The 26,876-nt window shown below is 40.1% G+C and overlaps 1 protein-coding gene across 1 annotated transcript in view; it reads right to left on the bottom strand.

Annotated features, from left to right (window-relative positions):
- Positions 1-262: 262 nt before the first annotated feature.
- Positions 263-26,876, bottom strand: part of DHH (desert hedgehog signaling molecule) — a 305,904-nt gene continuing 279,290 nt past the window's right edge. Inside the window, exon 3 of the mRNA XM_044083779.1 lies at positions 263-5,488. Coding sequence (XP_043939714.1) covers positions 4,824-5,488 — 665 coding nt within the window. The 3' untranslated portion in view covers positions 263-4,823. The remainder of the gene's footprint in view (positions 5,489-26,876) is intronic.

Here is a 26,876-nt window from a genome sequence, read left to right as displayed (position 1 = left end):
TTGGGTCTTACCCCATGATCATAATCAAGCAAATAAACAACTGAGTTACTTAATACAGTAACAGTAATGTGACTGTCAGCAGATCCTGGTACCACATGCAGCCTGATTATGTTTTGTTTTAGCCTCCCATGTACGGCGCTGTAAGAGCTCATCAGGTGGCAGTACAGTAATGCAGTGCTATGTCCTAGTGTGCCAAACATAAAAATCAGTTTTATGAATGTTTTCTGCAATGTGTTTATACACTCACACACCGAAAAGAAAAATCTCTATACCACAAATACTGGAATTGGTTTATTAAAGAAACAAAAACATTAAATTAACAATAAACATTAAAATAACAGAGTTTTAACCTGCTGATATTACAAATAATATCTGATTTCCAGTCAAATTAAACAATTCCAAAACAAAATTATATTACAATTTATGAGTAGAAAAATAAACTTTAGCTGGACCAGGCCAGATTAGGTTAAAACGACAAGACTTTTTTTAAAATACAAGTTTACATAATCCAAGGAATGATTTCTTAAAAGTTATATATGTAGAAAAATATATTCTCAGTATTTATTAAAATGTCAAATACAATAGATTATATCCCTCTTGGAGTGTATTCCTTCTTTTTTATTTGTCAGCATTGTCAAGGTCATTAGTTAATCCTGCCTGCCTAACAGTACAATTCAACACAAAAATGCATCTGAGAAGTAAAAACGATGACATTTACCTGGAAACGGTTGTCTGCACTTCCAAGTACTTTTGGTCTTTACCATGCAAGAAGGAAAACAGAAATAATACAGAGCATTTCTTTACAAACCCATCCAGCTGTCCCAATTTAACAGACAGTTTGTACATATATTTTCAATATTATTAATCCCCCCCCCCAATGCACACACACATACACACACCATAGCATGCATTACAGTACTAGCTCTTTTTCTAATCATACCTGCATAAACTGGTAGTTTGCCTCAGATGACCAAAAAGTAAGCTTTCATCTGTGGGTAAATAACAGGTATGGATCAGTGACTCAATATCACAGATTGTGGCATAAAAAACACTTCATCGGGTCAGGTACTTCCACATAACTTTAATCTTGTGTAATTGGCTTTGAAAATCATCTAACACTGCCAGGATAAAATGGCACCCAAAGACAAAATGAATCACAAATATCATTTCATGAGGAAGAAGGGCAAGTGTACTATATAGTTCAAAAGCCAGCAATTTTATACAAGTGTTATTTTACTGACTGCTTTGTAGCCTTCATTTTTATTTTATGTATGTTATAATTATTTAAAGTTATAAAATGGTACTTGAGCTTCACTTTGCCTTCTGGAGATGGTTTTGGACTGTTTGCCTTACAAATATTTATGGAGTTTTCTGACATTGACCTAATCCTTTATGTGTTAGTCATTTCTTTCCACATTATAATTAGCTGTTTCATCATGCATTGAAATGGATTCCCCCATTCTAGATTAAAGTCCTAAGTTTTGCATAGTTTATGGAGTAATTTTCAAACACTGTAGTTATTAAAGAGTTCTTTAGGGTGATTTCAGTTTTAACAAAAAGTACTGATAAGGGGTATAATTCTGATAATTAGGACAGAAATACCAGCTATAGCATTGCAAGGTCCTTGAGTAATCTGGGTGTCATAGCTGGCTAGAGAAGGAAGGTTTCAAGGCTTGATTTAATGCAACTGTCACTGTTACTGTCCCCATAAAGGAGGGTGTTAATAGGTCTCATACTAGTATCACACCTCAAAATTATTCTAGAATAAAGCATAATTCTACTTTATGGGTGCTTTTACCTGGAACTCAGGGTTAATTGTTTCAGTGGTGCTTTCCTACATGTTTCTCATGATTTCTTCCTTGTGTTCAAGGAAAAAAAATACATGCATATTGTCATTATTTAAAGCAGCTACAATAATTTAGGATTGCTTATTTCCCAGAAAAGTGAGATGACTTATATACTGGACGACCCTATATTCCACATTGGTGAGTCATATTTCTTTACAACAAAATCCTAAAATTTATAGCATAGTCTTGTGTTTTTTTGCAGTATGGAATGAACATATTTACATCAAATCCTATGCATGAAACATTAATGAATCATTTCATTTACCAAGATATATTAATCAGTCTTAATTGGTGAAATTGTGTGCTTCCCATACTGGTATATTAACAACTTAGCAAAAAAGGTCCCATCTCTCACATGATCGCTGACTGATATTGTTTAAAGTGAAACCCTGTACTTCCAAAATGCTTACTGATTTCATACATGGAAGCAAGACCCTGTGTACCTCATATTGTGCCATCTGCTTATTAAAACAGTGTTCCTTGAGAAACCATGTTTAAGGTGCAGCATCTTAGCTACAAAAGGGGCACTATACCCATGAAGCAAGTTTTATTAATAATTTATTAATAATTTATTAATAATGAAGTACCAGCAAACTATGAATATCTGAGCTGCAACCAGATGGATTCAGACTTTTAGCTTTTCAGTAATAAGCTAAGTGATTACATAACGAACAGCTAAATTTATAACCCCATCCAGTTTCAAATCCGTTATTGATTAATATCACACATGTTTACAATTTAACTTTTGCCAACAGGTTTGTTTACTACCTTGCCAGTTAGTGAAAGTGGGAAGATATACTCCTCTGCAATCAATGCAGCTGTACAAACTGCTATATGTAAAGCTGGTTTCTACAGGAAACTAAATGGGGCTTTTTGAAAAGAATGGAAGAAAAGCATGTCACAAAGACAAAACAGTAGCAGATAAGATCAGAGTCAGTATGTATTACAACAACCGGTTGTCTGCAGTCTCTCTGCAGTTCACTGTAAGTAAAATGCTGATTTAACAGATTTCAGATTATGACTTCTTATCTGGTTTAACAGCTGTCATTTACTACAAATGCCATTATTTTTAAGTTTTACCCTTACCGCCCATCCAGACAGTACACCCACAACTTCCAGGGAGGAGATGCTTAGCCAGTAAATTTTACTTAGTACAGTTAAAGAGAAATGACCCACGAAATGGTAAACTATTAAGGTACGGTAATACTTATTAAATAGAATCCCAACAACGATACAGAATACAATCAGGTTTTAAAACCTGCTGAAATCTGGCTTGCTGCTATAGAAGGATGGATTCTGACTGAGATGCCACTGACTAATACAGGTAAACAAAGGGCTGGGACAGGAGTGAGAGGCTGAAAATGTTATGAATTACACTTCACCCAAGGTTGGAGGGATATGGGTATCACTGTCAAACCTCTTCCAGATGGTGGAGGACAGAAAAGTCTTGGTGATGATACTGGAGGAGAAAGCACAATCGATATCTTAAGATTTTTATGTGGTAGTGTGAACCCAGTTTGTCATCATTTTATGTCTATAACTTGGGGAGGACTGTAGAGGGGGGGGGGGGGAATAACTACCAAGCCACGGAAGAATAGCAGAGATGTGATTCACCATTACTTTCACAGTCTTTGAGTGACTCAAAATATGCCACAGGACAGCATAGCCTTAGAGGCCATCCCCAGTTTTCTCGATCTTGAAAAGGGTAACACCCTTTCCTGAGAAGTATGCCCAACAGTGATATTATGCTAAACTTGTGGAAACAGGGAAACTTGATTTTTTTGTGAACAGTGGTTAACCATAGATGAAAATCAGCCACCTGTGAAAAACCAAATTTGTTATATCAATCTCTGATGCCTTTGCTGAAAAATAATACATAATATCAAAGAAATCTTTGGTGGTTACAAAAATACATTTCTCTCTGTTTTTCTCCTCTATCCCTGCAGCCACTGAGTGCTCCTATCTTTTAGTGGTCCATTTCCTGCCCCATTCCAGGTGTTCAAGCTAGGTGAGAGTTGGGGATCCCTGGCAATTATCCTACAGAGACAAGAGTTTTTCTCCTAGGTTTGTAGCCCTCAACCCCACCCAGTGGCCTAAACTGAGGGCTGCTGATTGGGGGGGGGGGGCCTGCAAAACTGGCTCAGTGATGCATGCATGCCCCATTCACATACAGTGCTATGGACTGTTTGGTAGTCCAGAAGGTCAGAGTGCATACCTCGTTCCATGTGCTATCTTAATAAAATATTCACCAAGTATTAGTAATGCAAAAGATTGGGCCACCTTCCTTCTTCATAGCATGGATAAGCCAGTTTCAGGGACTCAAGCCTACCCCTCCTCATTAACTATGGCTCCTCCAGTGCTTGGGTTCTAAATGATCCCTGGCCAGCACAATTAGGGCTTTATCTCTGTGTACTGAAAAGGCAACTGGTTATAAGAATTCTTTCTGGGGTTACAAAGCTCTCTGTTAACTGTGCATCCCTTTTTATTAGCCAAAACAGCAAAAATGCAGATTTTTAAAAACACTCTACCATTCCTAGTACAATGTTACCTTCAGATAGTTACTACAGTACCCAGCAGTGTTGATGCATATGGGGCTTGGTCTCAGTATTTTCCTAGGGCTGAGTCATTGATCTGAAGGTTATGAATTACTAATTACTGCTTCTTAGCACCTTCGGCGTGGCAGCCACTGTCTTGCTAACAGTGAAGGCTAGTGATAAAAAGTGAATTGGTGCAGAGAAAGTTTGGCCATGCCACCTGCCTAGATTGAAAACAAAATGTTCTCTGATGCAGACTTTTATGTAGAATCATATTACACCTTTCCTGCAGCTTATTTGCACAGAATATACTGTGTTCTAACCCTGTCCACATTGCACGATTCAAACATAGCAACCAGACAGGCACAGCTTATACCTTAAAGCTGAAATACTGGTACCACATGTGCTGCGTTCCTCTTGAACCTGTGACACCAGACACAATTCATGAATGAAACAGCTCTTCATCCAAAACCACCTTAGCCAATTTATACAGGAAGCGGGAATACCAATGAACTCCTGCCTCTTGTGTGATATTAACAGGGGGGGAAAGAAATGAAGGAAGAGATGAGACAAGTGAGTGGAAGAATCTAAATGGTGCAAATGCCAGATGTGCCCATTGGTGCTTCTCTATGACAGCATAGTTTGATGCAAGCACTTCGTTGACTAGTAATGTGCCATGGGATGTTAGTGGAGCATACACTCCAATGTCTTCTTCAGTGGAAACATTAATTATTCTAGCAGGTCGTATAAAATGCCCTTCTTTATAGACCAACACAAAGTTACCAATTTGCACCCGACTGGCAAAAGTTGGCTGGAAAGTTTCCATACTTTTTGATCTGTTTTTGGATATAAAAAGCAAGTGAGATGGTGTCAGCTGTAGTCTTCTTTTTGGTTCCTCTGTTTCTAAAACTATAAAAGATGTCCTTTTCTTAGGATCAATGTCCAGAAAAAGCAAGACTATAGTTGGTGTAAGACGTCCTGCACTGTCAGCTGTTAAAATCCAGTCACTGACGTGAAGGTCAGATAATGCTTTGGTTTCACCACTTGCCAACTTTACCTGAGCTTTGCCAGGGAAGCATCCACCAGTCTTTGTAGCTAGGGAGTTGTCTACAAGAAAAATAAAATAAGTTAAATAAACAACACTGCAGGTGACACAAGCTAACGAACATTATTTAGAATCTCAATGAAACTGATAACTGGTAGTGCTGAATAAATGTTACCTCGTAGCATTCCAGATACGCTTAGGTATACCAGCTGGAACAAATGTCTAAAGCTACTTTTTGCTGCAGTTTCTGGTCATGCAATACCCTTATGAACCTGAGACTAACAATGCAGTGGTGTGAGTGGAGTAGCCATCATGTTTTGTAAGACTGATTGTGTAGGGGGTTTCTAACAGTCTGGCTGAGTGAGGTGTCATTGTGTAATACCACAAATCTTTGAGCTATGAACTTATACCTGATTCTGTGCCACAAAGAAGAATAAATAAGTTTTTGCATGTAACTCACTTAATATTATACCAGATTCTAAGCTCAACCCCCCCCCCCCAGAATGATGACTGTATTTCAGGTATTCTTCCAACCACCACAACTTTCTCCAGAGGGTTAAATGAACACTTGAGTTAGATCTGTTAGTCAGGGAGATGATGGATTACATGGACAAATACCTTGTAAGATTTCACAATGGCTGTAGCACACACATGACATTCTGACATTTGAGTCAGAGCACATACAAATCAACTGTCTGCAATTTTGCAGAATGAACAAGTGTTTGACTCATATTTTTGGTCTGTCCCTCATAAACTTTGTAGTTTTTTGACAAGTCATTGAAGATTGCAATCACAAATTAATGACAGACATTTTAATGACTGACCAGAAAAACTGCAATATTAAAATTTTTATAAGATTTGACCCCCAGCAGTTTGACTTTGTTAAGGGTATGCCATAGCTAATGAATCATATAAAATGATTTGATCTGAGACAGTAACAAAAGCTGTGGAAGTGGTCACACTGTCCATACAGCATATTTTGACCTTGCCAAAGCATTTGATACCATACCACATGCTAACATAATTAACAAGCTAAATGTACTCCAAACTGATCCCTATGTAGTTGGTTGCATAGCAACCTGGCTGAGGGAGAGAACTCATACAGTGAGGGTAGAAGTGCATTCTCAGAGATCATGAACGTAACCAGTGGAGTCCCTTAGGGGTCCATTTTAGAAGATTTTTTTTATCCGGTTCAATTATATGTTTGACTATCCGAACAGTTTGATTATCCAAACTATCCTATGTCCCAATTAGTTCAGATAATTGACTGTCTACTGTAATTTCATTCAGTTTGCACTGCTGTGTATATCTGATGGACAATAAAGTTTACTTTGACTTGTATATGAGTTAGATGTGTGAGCAGCTGAGCTCACAATGAGCTGTACGTGTTTTTATCTCATCTTGTCTATTCTGCTATCTTTAAGTATTGTTATGCAAGAATTGTCTCAACTCCGTAGATTATTGAAAGGGGCAAAGGTAGATCTAGCAATCAAAACAGAGGTAAGGGCTAGTGCAGGATGAAGGAAATGCAGCCTATGGGCTGCCACCGATGACACTGTAACACACTAATATTATGTCTTGAGTTGCTGAAACTTAGTGATTGGCTAGTGTCGTGTTGCTATAGCCGCTAGTAACTCTTTGATTGACTATTGCTATACCCTGCAGTGTCCCTGCCATTCTCTGTGGCTCCTCATGTTGTTTTTCCATGATTACCACCTAAAACTGTCTGGAAGTATTAGATTAGTAACCCCTATACCACCTAAAACCATTTGAAAGTATTAGATTCGATATCCCTAGGAAGTTGTGCTCAGACATTGGCATAGTTATCCTAACTGACAGCCTGCCAGGGCATCACTGACAGTCTGCCTTACAGCTACCAACTGTAAAATTGTCAGTGACAGAATATGAGTGACCACAACTATGGTTATACAACTCTGAGTAACTCATTGGGAAAACAGTACATTTTTATAACACATTTCTTCTTTTGAGTGCAAGCAAACCAATTTGTAAATTATACCCAGAGGTTAAGAAATACGAATAAAACAGTGGAAAAAAACACATCTTATATATATCTTGTATTACATATATTGTTTTAAACTTTGCTATTTTTAACTGTAAAATTTCACACAAGACATCCCTATTGACAGAGGTCCTTTTTACCTCTGACTAAAAAAAAAGAATTTTGACAAATTAAATTGTTTTTGTGTGCAGAACTGGTTTGTAAAGCCAAATAACCACTAAACTGGTACATTCTTACTATGAAACAATAATATAGTACTAGTGTTTCAAAAAGGCTGCCATCCTTTTTGACTTCACCCTCATCCTTACATGCACATTGTTTGAACTAAGACTTGCACATTTGAGCCAGTGCTGCGAAGTAGCAGGATAAACCATAGCCCAGGTGACCAGAGTTCAATTACTGGCTCAGTTGTCTGAGGTGGTGGTTGGGAGGAATAGGCATACCCATTCCAAGGAGAGACAGTGTTCTTCTAGACATTTCCTGTGGGTAGAATGGATCTATACAAGGGAGTAGTCCTTGGATATAAACAGACAAAAGCAAGGGAGGGGGGAAACAAGGGGGAGGTCATAAATAAAAAAAATCTACAGTGGAAGATTCAATGGCACAACCATCCAGAATATCCTTAGGCTCTGTGGCAGCCCCAGACTTAATACTGAGAGAGTCCAGAGGCCAGCCATGGTGCTGGACAATGGCACTGGTGTAGGAAGGCAAGGGGGAACCAAAAATAATAATAATAATAATAATAATTTTGTAGGGATGCAAGTCTGTGAATGAATGTTTGCATGTTAGGGTTACAGTAGGGACATATTTAATGTGTGTGTGTGTGTGTGTGTGTGTGTGTGTGTGTGTGTGTGTGTGTGTGTGTGTGTGTGTGTGTGTGTGTGTGTGTTTGTGCATGGTTAGGTAAGGGGATAGATTTGGTGTATGACTGAGTGTTTGCTGGTTAGGGTTATAGTAAGGCTCAGGTAAGGGAACAGATTTAGTGTTTTATGTGTGTGTGTGTGTGTGTGTGTGTGTGTGTGTGTGTGTGTGTGTGTGTGTGTTTTGAGTATCTGGCTGTCTTGTGCAGTGGCAGTGTTACAGAACATTTTTTTTAGTTGGCAGTGTTACAGAAAGTTTTTTTTAGGTAAGGTGCATGGTTAGGCTTAGGTGCAGGGTTAGGGCTAGGGTTAGCACTCATTATTAAGGTGGAGCAAGAGGGCTTCACCATACCAAGGCATACACTGTTTCATGTGTCATATCTGCACAGAAGGACCATAGTCTTTTAACTATGGACATCAGATATACATGTTACAGTTACTTCTCCAAATTATGTGGAAGGTTTCTGGCCACAGTTTCTACTACCTTGAGCCATGGAATGAAAACACCAGTTTGTCACCCTACTGCTGTTCAAAACACATACAGAATGTGGTTGCCTTCACCATATGATCCAACAATATCCAAAACTGATACGTAGTCATCTCTGCCCAGAAACCATTTTCAACATACTCACCATTTGGGGTTTATATTAGAAGACCAATTGTTTAGGTGATCGAACACCTAAACATCGATCTTCTAATATCAAACCACACAATGTCGAACATACCAGGGGAAACACGTCCCTCGGCCACAACACAAAAAACATTACTTTACATCTAAATTAAGTGGGGGATTGTGCCCCCCACACCACCCCTAACTAAATATACCAACTCCGAGATCACTCAACAGTAGGGAAACAGAAAATGCCGGCGAACAGCCAAGGGAAATTTTTCCCTATATTAAATTGTCTGTTCGCCGTTTTTTGCTTTCGATATTAGAAGATCGATGTTTAGGGGTTCGATCACCTAAACATTCGGTCTTCTAATATAAACCCCACCATTTGTTGTGGCACTTTAGAAGGTCAAGTCAAAAGGAAAGGGGGCCTTAGAGGCAAAAGGGAGCACTGAGGTAACATTTAGGCTTCTATTCATAAAAGTAATGCCTTTTGGCTTTTCCCGGTTAGAGGTCGCCACAGAGGAACTCCGGTCTGCTAATGATTGGTAGTGGATTTTTATGGTGCTGAGTTGCCAGCCTGACACCCAACCTTCAAAGAAGGCACACCCATTCACACATGCACCTACCTGCAACATCACTCGACCATGGGGAGGACATGCAGACTCCACACAGAAGGCACTCCAGCCGAGAATCGAAAAGGAGAACCTCTTGCTGTGAGGCGACAACGCTAACCGCTGCACCACCGTGGCAATTGCTGGTGATAAAGCTAATACTACATGAGTAGATGTACACAAATGGGACGGTCAGTTGCATATGCGGTATTTGAAAAATATAGTGCATACTTACATTGGATTATAGCACAGGTAACAGGTGGTAGCAACATACTATGCTACCAGAATGACTTCTGCCAGAGGCCACTTTAGGCTTTCAAGGATGTTTGTAAGGGGCTTAGGGTCCCACTTACAAAAAACAAGTCAAACGGTCCTTTGACTTTGTTCTTAGCCACATAAAACAACCAGCATGGAATGATTGTGTCACCTACCATAGGAGGAAGTGGCCAGATTACAACAGACATTATGTGAGGTGGTAGAAGCAAAGAAGAAGACACTAAGACAAGCTGCAGGCATTGACACAACTACTGAACTATGCATGAAGGGTAAACCCTATTTGAAAGGACTTTCATAAGGAGACCAGCAGTGACAAGGGCAGGTTGTCTGCAACCACATAGAGAGGAAAAACACAGTTGTAAGGTTAATTTTCCACCCGAATCTCAATAAAATCACTGTACTGCAGAATACAGTACAAGGATTTCATGTAAACCTGTACATCAACATGACAAAAATATTGGGTTTGGGGGTATGTGAAGGGGTGACAGTTTAGTGAACAATGGCAATAAGACAAGGGTAATAGAGGGTTATGGTGCATTATGACGGTAGCATTTTCTCAGCACTGGTAGGTGTGGAACTTTAGGGTGAGCAAATGAGAACCCAACTCGTTTACCTCAGATCAGATAACACAGAGGGGGTGAACAGAATTAACCATTTTGGGGAGAAGTACTATGGTCAGGCTAATGCGTCATTTCACACTATGTTACTTTGGATTAAACCATTAGAGCTGTACACGTTAGCAGAATGGATAGTTCCTTTCTGCCAGTAAACTCAATTCAAGAGGTCAATGTGGAAATGGTAATAGTCTATAATGAGATAACTTGACATTTATGGGGGGCTATGAACACACAAAAGTGGAGACTAATACTTTACTCACAGTCACCATGTACCAGGCCACTGTACAAGCAAAGGATGCACCATTTTATGATAGCCAGACAGATACACAGGTAGCTAGTAAGATGGTCCATTCTAGTGGAACAAGTACCTAATCTGCTAAAGCTCAAGGCTGGGCTGGGTTATGGGACAAGGAGAATGTGCATGATAGACAATGGTTAGTTCCAGAAGGTCATGGATTGTATGGATACCCCAATCACATTTTAGATAAGGAAAATGTTAAAATGATAGACAACATAATCTTTATAAGAAGGGGCAGGAGATGGGCAATTGCCCCCCAAATGTTTGAGGACCAATGGGCTGTGTTACCTGAGATTTGATGTGCAGGACATTACTTTTCAAGGTGTGTTTTCCAACAGTCATGTGTGGTACATTCAGGGCTTGGGAACTGGTACTGCTAGGTAAGGTACCAGAGCACCCTATAATCTTGCCATATCCTGTTGCTAAAATGTCAGAGGACATGATATGTTCACATGTACTGAGGTCAAAGAAGGGAGGCCAGGAAGCAATGGGTAAGGTTATAATGGCAAGAGGAGCAACACTGAAATATAAGTAATTGCATTCTTTGTATACCAATATATGGACATGAAAGGGGATAAGCAAGGCCCATTTTTAACCACCAGCATGTTCCACTCACACCATGTCTGTATAAAGCAGCTCTGCATAAGCACATAGTATCCATAAGGCCAGATGCTAACAGACAGATACGGGTGGCATCACACCGCCAGCAGGAGAGGGGATTAGCAGATGGCATTAGGAAATTGGGCAAGTAGAAATTTAGAGTTTATAAGGTTGACTTATGTGGCCTGCTGCTTTAACTCTTTCTTTTCGGTTTATCCAAAGACAAACTCTTTCTTTTCTGTTTCATCCAAAGGCAAAGCACAAAGAACATCCACAAAGTGGGTCACTCATACATCACAAAATTGAAATAGTGGCTCTAGCAAAGAAGACTGGGTGCCAACATGATTTTCAGTCACAGCCAGTCAACTATCTATTAGATGGGAGTGTCAGACATGAAAAGGCATCAACAAGTGTCATACCTGACATGAAAAGTGCTTCGGAAGGAAATGATTTGTGTTAGGTGCTGATAGAAAATATATAGACAATTGCATAAGGCAGGATTTACAGACCATGGTAGCAAAATGGCCTTGGGTAAGCCTGGTCTTGTCAGAAGTAGTTCAGGGACTGATCTGGTACAGCTCTGCTTCCATGTGAGCAACAGAAATGGAAAACAGGAGACAACACATTCAGAGGGGAAAATGATGGCCAAAATGGATGGCATCAATATATTTCACCTGAGAATTAAAGTCAAAAGGCCAGCACTGCATTACAAGAATGGAGTTCATTTACCAAAACAAGGCATGGGGGTTTCATGAAGAAAGTCTGTAGCAGGTATGCGCAGAGCTGTGCTTGACAGAAAGTGGGGGTAAAATCCTTCCTGCTGTGGAGGAAGTCAGGACTGATAACGGAGGAGAAAATAAAGATGGGGAGAGGAAAGTGCAAATGTTTAGTCAGTCTTCCCACAAGGCGGATAAGTAACTATTTGGCCAGGCCTGCCTTGGTAGATTTGATGAAGCTTTTGATGTGAAACATGAATGAATTTTAATATGGAAATGCTATGGAATCTGTTGGTAAAAGGCAAGATTATATGCAGTACAATCAACCTTGTAGATGTACAAGTCAGTGCTGTCCACCTGGCAGTTAGTGCAGGAGATTAAGGCTGTTAAGAATATGTTTCCTGTACCCTCCATTTCCTTATTGTACGACTCTGAGCAAGTCACTTAACTGGACAGTGTTCTCCGATTGCACATGAAAACAGACATTTTGTCCAGTGGGCTTAACCAGTTAGCAAATGTCTAAAATAAAAACTACAAGTAAAAGATCATTGTGAATGTTGCTTGAATTGGCCTGAAAATAATTAATTGGTTGAACTGGTAAATTAATATTTGGCTTTGGTCGTTTAATTCCATCGTTGTTTGTTTGATTTGTATCTATGGCAGGCAAAGGACAGTGAACTAGGGTGGAGGATATAGTTCACAAATGACATGTCAGTTTGTACAAAAGTAAAAGTGGAAAGAGAAGTGAGAGGAAAGTTCTATACTAGACAACAAGGATTTGCTAGTATATAGCAGTCAGGAGGACGTGGTTGTTTAGGGAGGACTTGCTTGAGCATAGGGTCAGTGGTGGGGACTGGGGATGGGAAACTTGGAAAAGCTAAGGGCAGACCAACTAGGAGAGGTGAATGGAGCTCTGGTAGGAAGAGGGAGTCTGATGGCTGCTTGGAAAATGTGAGTAGACATTGTACTTCAGCCTTTTTGGAGCAGACAAACACAGGACAGCCATTACCACCCAAACCTGCCCCTTTGAAAAGCAGAGGTTTGGCAGTAGAAATTGCATCTGAACTGTCTGTGCCTCAGCTTCAACTTTATTTAGGTGTTTTATTACAAAAAAAAACAAATACAAAGGTAGCAAATATAATGCAAACTGTGTAGGTTGGCGTAGCGATGGGATCACCTTGTTGGGCCAGCTTTGCCAACCTAGTGATGGCACATTGGGAGAACCAATTTGTGTTATTTAACAATACTATTGATGTGTCCAAAAGAATTCATTTTTATCCATGCTTTTTGGATGATATATTTATCTTGTTTGAAGTGGATTTTTCTCAGGCAGCAGATTTATTATCATACTTTAATTCCACCACTACATTTCTACAGTTCACATCTTCCTTTTGCGCCGAAGGGATAGCATATCTTGATGTGGCACTTTCTAAAGACTGTAGTAAAGGCTGTTATGTCTCCAGAATTTTCAGGAAGGAGACTTACTTTAATGCCTTTCTCCATTATTCAAGTTGTCATCCCTTGTCACAGAAGAAATCAGTCGTGAAAGGACAATTAGTTTGAGCAGCCCGAATGGTTATTAGAAATGATGACTTTCTGCTGGAATGTGACCGATTAAAGGACATGTTTATTAAAAGAGGGTACCCCCTTAGGATGGTTTTGGAAGTGATGTATGAAGTTCAAATTAAGAGAGACACTGGATTTTACAAACCAATTTTAAATTTAGGCCATGCCGGCTTACTTATGCCTCCCACACAAGAGAACTTACCAGTCGAACAGAACTTCATTTGTACATTTAGTGCTGATGCCAGTAACATTAAATCTATAGTATTAAAAAACTGGCATTTTCTCACTAATGAGAATACAATAAGAGAAAGCCTAGCAGACCAACCTAGAATTGTATTTAGAAGAGGTATGAACCTTAAAGGTATTTTGGAGGGGGACAACAAACCATTTACGACAAAGAAGGGTATGTTTAAATGTAATATGTGTAAGTTTTGCAGGTTCATGACCATGGGATCCTCCTTTGCTGTAGGAAGTACTAAATTTGATATTAACCACACGATTGATTGCCAAACTAGAGGGATAGTTTACTTAGCTAAGTGCAACCATTGTCCGCATTCTATTTCGGGAAAACCGACAGAAGGTTACGGGAACGTGTGTATGAACACCAGTATTGTTTTAATAAAAATAAATGTGAGAATGCCTTTGCTAAACATATAGGAACCTATCCCCAACATGAGTTCAGTTTTAAGGGGATAGATATGGTCCCAATGAATGTAAGAGGGGGCCAACTTTCATTGCTATTAGAAAAGTTAGAATTAATTTGGCAGCTTTGCTTGGAAGCAAGTAGTTTTCCTGGCTTAAATGACTCTTTATCCATTAAGTGCATTTTGAGGCTTAAGAGTCTAGCTAGATAATATTGTCCAACGTTGTTTAATAGTGCTGTTCATGGTACTTTTATTAGTTGATTTAATACTGACTATAGAATTTTAGGGTTAGAACATTTTTAATATTTTCAATATTTTTAACATTTTTATTATAAATAAAAACAAATTTTAGTTTTATAACAGGGCAATTCTTTTGGAAGAAGTGTTACTTGATTATGTGTATTTATGTATTGACGCTTTTATACATTCACGTAAGTGCTTTTTTGTTACTTATTTACTAAATTGCTGTTTTAATTATTCAATGGTCCTTAATTGTTTAATTACCAGTTATTTATAAGCATTGCCACTTGAGAACAATTTGTCTGAAGAAGTTTTGTGATTCACACAGGACGAAAAGCAGAGAAAAGTGTGTTGCTTAACAATAAATTTTCGGTTTACATTTGCTGGACAGTGGCTTGTGTCGTTGGTTGCCTTTTCAGCTGCCTTAATTGTTTTTGTCTTACTGCTTTGAACTGGTAAATTAATATTTGGCTTTGGCCGTTTAATTCCATCGTTGTTTGTTTGATTTGTATCTATGGCTGGCAAAGGACAGTGAACTAGAGTGGAGGATATAGTTCACAAATGACATGTCAGTCTGTACAAAAGTAAAAGTGGAAAGAGAAGTGAGAGGAAAGGTCTATACTAGACAACAAGGATTTGCTAGTATATAGCAGTCAGGAGGACGTGGTTGTTTAGGGAGGACTTGCTTGAGCATAGAGTCAGTGGTGGGGACTGGGGATGGGAAACTTGAAAAAACTAAGGGCAGACTAACTAGGAGAGGTGAATGGTGCTCTGGTAGGAAGAGGGAGTCTGATGGCTGCTTGGAAAACATGAGTAGACATTGTACTTCAGCCTTTTTGGAGCAGACAAACACAGGACAGCCATTACCACCCAAAACTACCTCTTTGAAAAGCAGAGGTTTGGCAACAGGAATTGCATCTGAACTGTCTGTGCCTCAGCTTCAACTTTATTTAGGTGTTTTAATACAAAAATAAACAATTACAAAGGTAGCAAATATAATGCAAACTGAATAAAAACATAACAGAGACATTCTATTCCCAATGCAGATGCATGGATTCCTTTTCCAGTATTAGAACTGCAGTGCAGCATAAGGGGGTGCTGCTTTCCTGAGTGTGTCGTCCTTCAGATGAGCTGCTAAATCAAGGTCCCATCTGCCTGAGCTGATGGTAGCTCAGGTGGATGCAAAATATCCCACAGTACTTGTCAAAATATAGTAGGGGATGCTCCTTAGTGCCCTGGCCAGATTTTCCCTGGTCAGTACAAAATCACCTTGGGTCTCTCTTGAAAAGAGGTCACTGGCCTTGTGAAAGTAACTTGATCAACAAAGCATAAATAAAATACATAAAAATAAAATAAATAAAAATAGTAAACACATTATGGTAAAACAATATAGGTTATCCCCCACCATCAAAGACTAATTCAAACAAATATGCTTTAAGTGACCTGCAGAAGCTGGCCAAAGATAGAGACACTCTCAAAGTCACAAAGTTAGAAGGATGTACAGGTAAGGAGTCTGAAAAGCAAATGAATGATTACTAGATATCTCACAACTTACCTGTGGAGCTACTAACAGTCCCTGGAAAGTGAAGCACAAGGCCCAAGTGGGACAATAAGGCATGATACTTTCAAATATGTGGACCAACCTCATGGATGGATAAATGCATTAACACTATGGCATTATACATTATTCTATATCAAACTGGAAACTAGTATAGGCTGTACAGAACAAGTGCAATATGTTAGTAATGACAGGTACCAGTCAGCAGAATTTTGTACCATTTGCAAATAATTGAGCTCAGTGGTAGGGAGTACCAGGTACGGGCATTGCAGTCATTCAGCCAGGAGGTGATCAAGGCATGAACAGCAACTGATAGATCAGCTTGAGGTTTAACATGCTTAATCCTGGAGATGTTTTGCCACTGGAAACATGATGATTTTACAATTGCAGACACTTGGTCATGAAGGGAGAGCCAGCAGTCCAAAATTACATTTAAACTATGCACCTTGTCAACAAACTGAAGCTTATTTTCACCATAGAAACTGCGGTTAGGAAATGAAGGGGCAGAAGATTCTCTCAAGGTTACAGGAAATATCATGGCCTTAGTCTTAGTGGCATTCAACTTCAACTGATTAAAATTGAGGAAAGAATGTATATCATAAAGATCATCATCAAGGGAGTAGCATCATCCTATTGGAAAGACAGTCATAACTAGGTATTTGGTATCATCAGCATACATATGGTGTACTAAGCCTCTCACCCTAATAAGATCTCCCAATGAAAGCATACAGACTGCACACAATAATGGAGCTAAGACACAGCCCTAAGGCGCACCACACTCCAAGGGGTAGAAGGAAGAAGAAATGTCTGTACCATAGGAAATGTTTGAGTAAGGCCAGAGAGGTATGACATAAACCACTACAGCACCATACAGGAAATACCAAAGTAGCTGTATAAATACTCATTCAAAATGCCATGGTCCGTAGTCACAAATGCTGCTAAGAGATCCAGGAGGACCAGTACTATGTAGTACCACTCGTACTGGACCATTATGAGATCACCAACTATCTATATTATTGAGAATGTGAAACCCAAACTAAAAAAGATCCATGAGCCTGCTGACTGTAAAACGAGTCTCAACTTGCTTATACATGACCTTTTTAATAACTTTTCTCAAAAAAGGGAGGTTGGAAATTGGATAGTAACTGTCGAAGATTTCAGGATCAAATGACTACTTAAGGATAAAGATAACAAAAGCCTATTTTTAGCCCCACAGGGAAATCCCATGTCTCAAACAGGAAACAAAAAGATGAAATATCCTTGGACAAAAGATATCAAGGAAGCTCTGAACAGTCTTAATGGACAAGGATCCAGTCCACTGGTTGTCAGTCATCATAGTCGGGAATATTGAACATCATCCAAGAAAAAGTTCAAGGGGAGGCTAAAACTACTGTAACTTCCATGGGGTCAATCAGTATCGGAATGGATCTGACAGCAGCAATCTTGTCAATGAAGAACCAAGCAGCCAGCTCACATTGTGAAATAAATAGAGCTCTTGGACTGAGCAACCTGTCCACCACATGGAAGAGCACAGCTGATTAGTTAGCTGTTGATGAGATCTCTCTGGACAGGAATGCTGCCTCCCCTTACAAGTTGTTTCAGCATGATATTTAGCAAATGCTCATCCAGGTCAGGTCTTTACCCCACACTCCTGTCTGATGCCCATGATGCTCTATCTTGTGCTTGTTGTGACGTAGGAGGTGGAGATCCTGGTCGAACCAAAGCTTCTGTCTCCTAGTAGATATCAAGTGAGAGTGAGAGTTACTTTGGGCTAAAATTCAAGTGTCAACAACCTATTGTATTCATTGATCAGTGCACCAAAGAAGCCAGCATCATCCTGTGGAAGGAAATGAAAGAGTGTAAAACAAAAAAAAAATGGAAGTGATGTGGTTAGTCAATTTAGTCACCCTCAGTTCAAGATCAGGATAACTACATTATAGGAACTCCAGGTTGAAACAGTTAAGGAAGTGGTCAGACTAAGAGATTGGCTCTCTCACCACATGGGATGTATTCACATTCAGGAGGAGGATCAAGTCCAGAGTATGATCCAATCTGTAAGATGCAGAGGTAACGACCTGAGCAAAGCCAAAGCCTTTCATGATACAACTGAATTCTTTGACAACAGTCACTGACTCATCACTGATTCAAATACTGACATCACCAAGGACTGCTAGATGCTGGTTTCTCAAGAAAGAGTCAACCAGGAATTCAGTGAACTTCTGTAGGTATGTTGTCGCACAATCTGGTGGATGGTAGATGATAAAGACATAAACTTTGCTCCTGCAAACAGGACATTTTCAAATAAGTTGGTCTTCACAGAGGCAACCTGTGTCTACATTAACAGTGTAGGGGTACTGACCTGTTCACCAGAATAGCTGATCACACAAAGGTTCGAAAAAGACTTGCCTGCCCCCCCCCCCCATAGGATTTTTAGGTCTTCACCTTCTCCAATGGGAGTTATGTAGGCAGAAGATAGGCAGCTGCCGTTTTGTTAGAAGAAGGCAGGGTCATTAAAGTAGTATAAAGTAAAAGATGGGAACACAGGACTCTTCAGCTGGAGCTAGCCTGTAGAGTTTGCTTGAAGAGAAAGCCATGTGACTCTTTAGCCAGTCCTTCCTTTGTAGATTTAAATTGACTTATAATGTGAAAATGGAAAAATGTCAATATCAAACTGTATGGAATCTGTTGGTAAAGGGCCAGTATACCTGCACTGCAGAAAAGCAAATGAGTATGCACTCCACACATTTCTCATATTGTCTTGGAAATGTCAGTTGTTTGACTACCAAAAAAGCATGTTATGTATATTAAAACTCTTTTCTAAGCGTTAATTGAAATTAATAATATCTGCATTTAAAGTGATGTAAAAGGTAAATAGGCACAATTGTAAACAATCTTATTAATATGATCACAGGCAGAAAGATATGAAAATAGAACACTGTTGATATGCAGTTTAATACAATATTTGTTTTATATTTTTGTTAAACTAGTTCTTGTTAATACATGTAGCAGCGTTCTGCAATTTAGAAATAACTGTTTTTTTGTTTCAGGAAAAAGCAAAGTTGGTACATTCATAGCTGGCCTTAGGCATAGGCCAACTAGGTGGCCACCTAGGGTGCCGCTCTAGTAGGGGTGCCTTTCCAGTATTTATTTGGTGTAGGTAGACCAGGATGGGGGCACCGGGTGGTGTGGTGGGAGGAGCTGTGGAGCCCTTTTGTCTAGGGCACCAGTTGACCTAAGGCCGCTACTGGGTACATTTAGCATTATGAAACGTAGAATCTTGTTTTTTACCCAAGTTTATGAATTTCTACTGTTGGGGCCAACTTACAGATGATTCTGCTACTTATCAGCTAATGGTCTTCAGTGGCGCAATTCACTCCCTCCAGATTGACTGCATTCGTAAACAAAAGGGGACCAGCAAGTCTGAAAAGCAGCTGAAGCATCAGACAGCCTGATACAACCCAATTTAAATGTTTGCAACAACAGAGAGTGAATCAAAAACAGGGTATTCTTTTTTAAAGCTGAGTTTACTGATAGAAGTAGTGGGATTCTGACTGCCAGGACAAAAACACTGACTGATTGTCAAGACTGTTAATTCACTCAAGCCACACATTTGCCTTGCTCTGAGTAAGTAAGTCTAGGGAACAGCATAATTCTCCTATAGTCAGGAATATAGCAAAGCTTAATTTAGATGTTTTTATTTATTTGAGACTGTCCTGCAATGTTGTTTTAAATATTTTCTGTGATTTTGAACTCTTCTGTCACTGTAAATATATACTGAGTATTTTCTTGTTCTTTTAATATTTATTATTAAATACATTTAAACCTTTCATTGTGGCTGATCTGTCTAGAGATATTTAAGTTCGGAGAGTATTTACATATTTATTTGGTGACACTGTTGGCCACTCCTAATAGCCTTGCTCTTGGTCAAGCTACCATTTGTACTAATAGTAACATTACACAGTAAGATTGGACTCCTTTTGTTAAGGGCCTTAAAGTAGCTGATAAAGAGTGGTTGGTGGCAGTGATAACTACCTTATAGTCAGGGAAGAAGGGGGCAAAGCTAGTAAACCTGTGCCAGCCTTTCCCAGGTGTGTGTGTGTGTGTGTGTGTGTGTGTGTGTGTGTGTGTGTGTGTGTGTGTGTGTGTGTGTGTGTGTGTGTGTGTGTGTGTGTGTGTGCATGTGTGTGTGCATGTGTGTGTGTGTAAATCAAACCTCAAGGAGTGTGTGTATCAGCTACTTGACAGGGACTCAAAGCACTAGTTGGACAGAGAGGGTGCTGGAGGTTTTGGCTTGGCCACTCAGCTGAGATCTCAACTCTATAGCTATGCCACTGAGGAGTTTTATTGGGGATCTGGAGAAAGAGGGAGAAACCAGCCCCAGGCTGACTGTAGTCTCTGTGTGCTCTTAGGGGAAACTGGACTTGATGCAGAAAGCTGTACCTGGAAATACTGTGTGTGTAGTTGTCAGCCTCCCAATGTACGTCCCCCACTGGTGCCAGTGGTAAGGACCGAGGCTTCTTGATTACTGGTCTAGTGGTGGGGGGGGGTCACAGCATCCAGATATTTTTTGTGTCTGGCTTGTTTAACTAAGTGACTTACCAGTAAGTGGCTAATAAAATAAATAATAAAAGACACTATTAGAAAGGGCAAGGAGTTATTAACAAAATGACACCGAGATTGTTAGTCTAGGATGTCCTGCAAAAGAGAAAGCAATCACTGTTTGTTGCTTAGTAGTCATATTTTTATATTTATGTTCATATTCTCATAACTGAGAGCTTTAGATGTTGAGGGTTATAGTGTGAAATGTCACGGTGGAAGACATGCAAATGTATTGTCAGTGTCTATTTATATAACACTATACCTGAAATATTGCTAGCTGTTTGTTAGTAATTATGAAAATAAACAATACTTCCATATGTATTTAATACTTCAAAAACCAAGCGACTTGCAAACTCTCGAATGACATCAGGTGAAACCTTAGATGTTCTTGAAGAAAACTGTCTTTGATATTCACACTGTAAGTTGCATATTTTTAGAGATATTCAGTGTTATTTATATTGCTAATTATATATGTAAACATATGTTTTCGTATTTCTGTAAATATCTCAATAAAAATGCACTCAGAAGAATTTCTTGTCATATGAAAGCTTATGTCTGGTTATCAAATATGTTTGCAAAAGTTTAACAAAAATATAATTTGGGATTTGTGTCCATTACAATGTATTATAAAAATGATTATTACTATTGAAATACACTGACTATAATGCACTGACTATTATAACTGTAATTGTAAAGAATGCTTCTTACTGATACCATTGCTATTTGTGCAGTATTAAAAGCTTTAATTGTTCACAAAATATTTACATTTGTTTATATTGGGCTTTTTAAATTTTATTTTTCAGAAAATGCTCTGGAGTGCAAAATGTGTGTAGGTTGCTAGAAGTGTGACATTCCACACCACATCGGTATTAATGAGTTTTAAGCAGCATGGACAACTACTGTCTGGTCTGGTTCTTTTTTCTTGCTCCTTAATGTAAGAACTGATGGCCTTGTTAGCAATGGTGCAGGTTGATAACTGCAAGTTTGAAAAAAAAAATAATAAAAGTTGTGTCTAGGGATGGTCCAAGGGAGGAAGGAACTTTAATCTAGACAGTGTCATAAAGCAGCACATACCTCTTTTGGGACTCAGTCACTGAATACCGCTGAGGTTATGTAGTGGGCAAAAGAACTTAATAAATGTTTTCCAAAAGTGATCAATGACAGTCTTGTCTCTGTGGAAACTGGTTTATTTTAACACTTCTGGTACTTTCCCAGCCTAGCTACCCAGTAATGAGATCATGCATTATTTATAAGTACATGTGTCAAGTTACATTTTATATTTTGTGTGTATGTGCATATAGTTTCATAGTTTAGTACTAGGCTATCTGCCCTGGGGCATTTGTAAGCCTAGCCCTAGTGATGTGGCTTTCGCCACCCCATGTAGTGGTACTAAAGTGTACAGAATAAATTTAGAATACTGTGCCTTTGTCTAGTAGTGACACATTGAAGACCCCCTTACTTATTAAAATTAGTTTACTGTGCCTCTGTCTAGTAGTGACACAGGGATGACCCCCGGGGTAAACCTACGATCTCCCATCCACTCGTCAAGATTTCTCTTGAAGAGAGTCAGTGAGGGGCTCTGCCTAACATGAACTGGGATTCTGTTCCAGAGTGTGGGAAGCCTCTGAGTTATGAATCTGTCCCTCCAGCATGTTCTATTCATATTTGTGCTGAGGTTTAAATCTTTAGCTCTCGTAGTTCTAATGGATTTGGATTTTTTGAGGTGGAGCATGTCCATCAATTCCTGGTTGGACATGGCCTTGTACATCAGGCACAGATCACCTCTGAGCAGGCGGTATGCTACTGAATAGAGCTGGAGTTTCTTTAGCCTGGCAGCATATGACATATGTTGGAGACCCTTGATCCTCTTGGTGAGGTACTTCTGGGGTCTCTCCAGCTGTTGTAAGTGCCGGGTGAGGTACATACCAAATGGGGCATTGTACTCAATCATGGGCCTGATGAGGGAGGAGTATAGGGGTAGAATGACATCCTTGGATCTGGATGTGAATCCCTTCATGATAAGGTGTGCAAGGTAGAAAGTCTTTCTAACCACTTTGGCAACGTGGGTGTCAAATGAGAGGTCACTATCGACTTGGGTCCCCAGGTCTCTGATTACTTTTTCCGTACTCAGTGGGTTACTGTCTATGTGATAATTTGTGGGTACTTTGTTTTTCCCAAAGGGGATGACTATACATTTCTTGGCATTCAGTTTAAGGCCATGATTCCGGCACCAGTTGTCCGTTTCGGTGAGGCCTTTCTGTAGGATGTATGTGTCAGCTGGTGTAGCGACTATGGCGCCTAGTTTGCAGTCATCTGCGAACTTTGTCAGCCACAACCCTCCCATGTTTGCTTTCACATCTGAGAAGTAAATGCCGAACAAGTGGGATCCCAGGACAGAGCCCTGTGGGACACCACTTGTGACTGGCTTTGAGTCTGACATGGCTCCCGCAATTTTGACTTTATGGGTTCTCTTCTTTAGCCAGTTTGCAACCCATCTTGTGACATATGGATTTACATTTAAGCTGTTTAGCTTGTCTATGATGCCTGAGTGGGGTATTGTGTCGAAGGCTTTAGCCATGTCCAGGTAGGGTGTATGGACTACTTTGCCCTCATCAATGGCTCTAGTGACTGTTTCGAAAAAGTCAACCAGATTCAAAAGGCAGGATCTGCCCTTTACAAAGCCGAACTGGGTGGGATCAAGTGTCTGTAGGTCCCCAATGCCGTTGTTTATGAGTTCCATAATGATTCTTTCCATAGCTTTGCAGACCAGGCTGGTTAAGCTTATGGGGCGGTAGTTCCCAGGGTCTGTAGCGGAGCCTCCTTTGTGGAGTGGGACTACTGTTGCTGTACGCCAGTGTTCAGGTACATATCCTGTAGTAAGGCTAAGGTTAAATAGCATTTTTATATGCGGGTTTAGCTCCTCTTGGAGTTCACGTATCACGCAGCCGGGGATGCCATCAGATCCCATTGATGCTGTGTTTTTTGCTTTGCTGAGGGCGACTCTCACCTGGACATCTGAGATGACAGGGAGGTTACATTCAGCTGGGATAAGTATTTCTTCTTTTGGGGGTGAGGGAGGGGAGAAATTTGCACTGAACCTGTCTGCCAGAATGTTGGCAATATCTGTGGGTTCGGTAAATTTTTTGTCGTTGTGTACTAACTCTGAGCATATCTGAGGGTTTCCGCTTAGGTTTCTAACATAACTGAAGAATGCCTTGTGGTTATCTTTAGTGTCCTTGGTGATTTTTCTCTCAAAGTTGGCCTTGGATGTTTTTATGAGAGAATGTAGCTTTCTACTAGTGCTGATCAGTGATGCCTTCCCTTTATGGGATTTTGCTCTGTCTTGCATTAGCTTCCTTCTTTTGTTATACAATTTGTTTATGGCTGGGGTCCACCAGACAGGACACTTTCCCTTGGTGGAGAGGGTCTTGGTTTTATTTGGGATTGCACAATCCATGCATTCTTGGAGATGTCCATAGAAAGCATTTGTGTAGGATTCAGCATTGTGGGATGTGGTTTCCATTGGCCCAGTGGGCTTAAATGATACCATCTCAGTCTTAAGAAGTGTAAAGTCGGCTTTTGAGAAGTTTTCACTGTAGTCTTTTGTGCTGGGGGTGGAGGTGGAATATGTATATCCAGGGTGATTAGTTTGTGGTCAGATCTCACTAGTGAGGGGAATACTTCTGGTGTGGAGCATTTTGTCCCCATGTTTGTGATGATCAGGTCTAGTATATTATCCCCCCTTGTGGGAGAGGTGACTAGCTGTTCCATTGCATTTGAGTTTATGAATTCCAGGAACCTTTGGGCTAGGGTGTTAGGGCTAGAATAGTGCACCCAGTCTATGTTAGGGTAGTATGATGGTATTTGGTGAGACATTCATATCTTCCAATGTCTTCAGGAAGGCTGAATGGGGTTCTTGAGATTGGGAGGGTGGTTTGTAACATGCAACCAGTTGTATAGCAGTTTTGCCTATGGTTAGTTGCACCTGGATGGTCTCCGATGCTTCATGAGTTGCCACTAACCTGGAGGTGTGGGTATCCTTGATGAATATGGACACTCACCCTCCCTTTGTGGTTCGGCCCGGGTTTTGGGGCCGAAAAGCATGATACGAGGTAAAGCCTGGTAGCGCTGGGGTGCTCTCAGGAGCCTTGAACCAGGTTTCAGTTACTGCACAGACATCGATGTTCTCCATACTGAGGAGTGCTTCGAGAGCCTGCATCTTGAGATTTAGACTTCTGGTGTTGAGCAGCATTACCCTTAATTTTTTCCCATTTTTGTTTTCTAAGGAGGTGGGTTCATCTTTTGAGCCTTGCCTAAAAAAAGGCACTATGGGGGTGGCAAGAACCTTAGCCAATATCCGGAAGCCCAGTGGTGACAGGTGCAAGCCATCCCTTGTGAAGCAGCGTGGCTTGTCCAGCATGTCATCCCAAGCAGACAGACATTGGATCCCCCTAGAATGACACCAGTAATTGAGCCAATTATTAAAGCTGATCATCTTGTCTTTGTATTGTGGCATCATTCTTGGTGAGGGCAAGATGCTGCTCAGGGTCAGGGTCATACCAGCCTTGGCTACATAATCAGAGAGCTCCTCTATGTCTCTTTTCATGTAGTCCACGGAGGTATGTCTCAGGTCATTCACGCCGGCATGGACAATGACGGAGTCATATTTGTACATGCTTTTGAGTGACCTGAGTGCCTGTGTTATATGGCGGATCCTAGCCCCCGATAGGCAGCTTACCGTTACCCTCTCCTTGCTCAGCCTGGTAAGTGGGACGTCAGTGTGTCTGACTATAGAGTCACCTATCACTAGTGTATCAGGCATAGTGTTTGGCCTTAAGGGCTGTGATTTATTGACACACCGATTTATTGAAGTATGTGTTGCATGTGTTATGTTTTGAGGTGGTGGATTTTTGGGTGTCTGCTTTGGGAGCCTCTGTTGTTTTGGTAAGTTTTTTATTAGAGCCCCCGAGTATGTCTTTGTGTTATTATGTGTTTGATTGGAGGTAATGCCACCAGGCTATAATATATATAGAAATGATCGTCAGTCTAAAAAAGGAGGTGGCGTTGCGGTGCTCTATAAGAACACACTGAATGCCACTACTAACTCGCCTCAACCACCTCAAATCTCAAATGCTGAAATACTGACACTAAAACTACAAATAAACAAAGACAAAAATATTAATCTAATTGTGACCTATATTCCCCCCTGAGATAACTCTGATACACTTGAGCACATCCTTAGCTGGCTATCGAATAACTATCCTCAAGAAACCATTATCCTAGGAGATGTTAACATAGACTGGACTAAATGCTCCTCAGAAACCAATCCTACCCATATTAACCTACATGGTTTTTACCAATTAATATCTTCCCCTACCCGAATAGGTAATAATAAGCAAAAAGAGAGTATCCTGGACTGGATCCTCATCAACAGTCAACCACACACATATTCAGCAGGGACCCTTCCAAACAACCTTAGTGACCACCTCATCACCTATATTAGGAAAACAAAGGCAATAGACTCCAATCCACCTATGTACAGGTTAGTCAGAAATAAGAAGCATTTTGACCTCAATAAATTTCTGATGGAACTTCAATCATTTAACTGGGCACCCCTTAAGCATCTCCCCTTAGAGGAGGCTGTACTTCTTTTTAACAACACATTCCTAGCCATACTTAAGTCTCATGCCCCTATAAGATCAATTAGAGTAAAAACTAGGATTGCACCCTGGTTAACAAAAAATACCACATCTCTAATTAAACTTAGAAACAAAGCATGGAGCATATGGCGATCAACCAAATCAACTCGGACCGCATAAAATTCCAACAACTAAGAAACGAAACCAAAAAAGCAACATTATTTGACAAGAAAAATTACTATTGCCAACTCCAGAATAAACACCAGAACAACCCTCAAAAATTCTGGACTGGATTAAACAATCTTCTCCACTCAGGTAAATCCTCTACACCTACCCCAAAGCAACTAAGTGACAAAACCCCTGAAGAAGTAGCGAATTCCTTTAACAACTTCTTTACTGACATTATACAATCCCTAGCTAATCAATTACCGTCCACCAACACCATAAACACAGATAACTTCCAACAATCTCAATCCACCTTCAAATTTCAGCCTGTCCCCACTACCTATATAAGATCCTTACTAAGGAAACTAAAACCAACTACTCTCTCTGCAGATCTTCTCCCAGCTGAATACCTACAGATAGCAGCAGAT

The sequence above is a fragment of the Protopterus annectens genome, chromosome 9.part0 (assembly GCF_019279795.1).
Source record: "Protopterus annectens isolate FY-2018-M chromosome 9.part0, PAN1.0, whole genome shotgun sequence".
Classification (NCBI taxonomy): Eukaryota; Metazoa; Chordata; order Ceratodontiformes; family Protopteridae; genus Protopterus; species Protopterus annectens.
The sequence above is the reverse complement of the archived record's forward strand: the minus strand, read 5'-3'. Positions and strand labels throughout refer to the sequence as shown.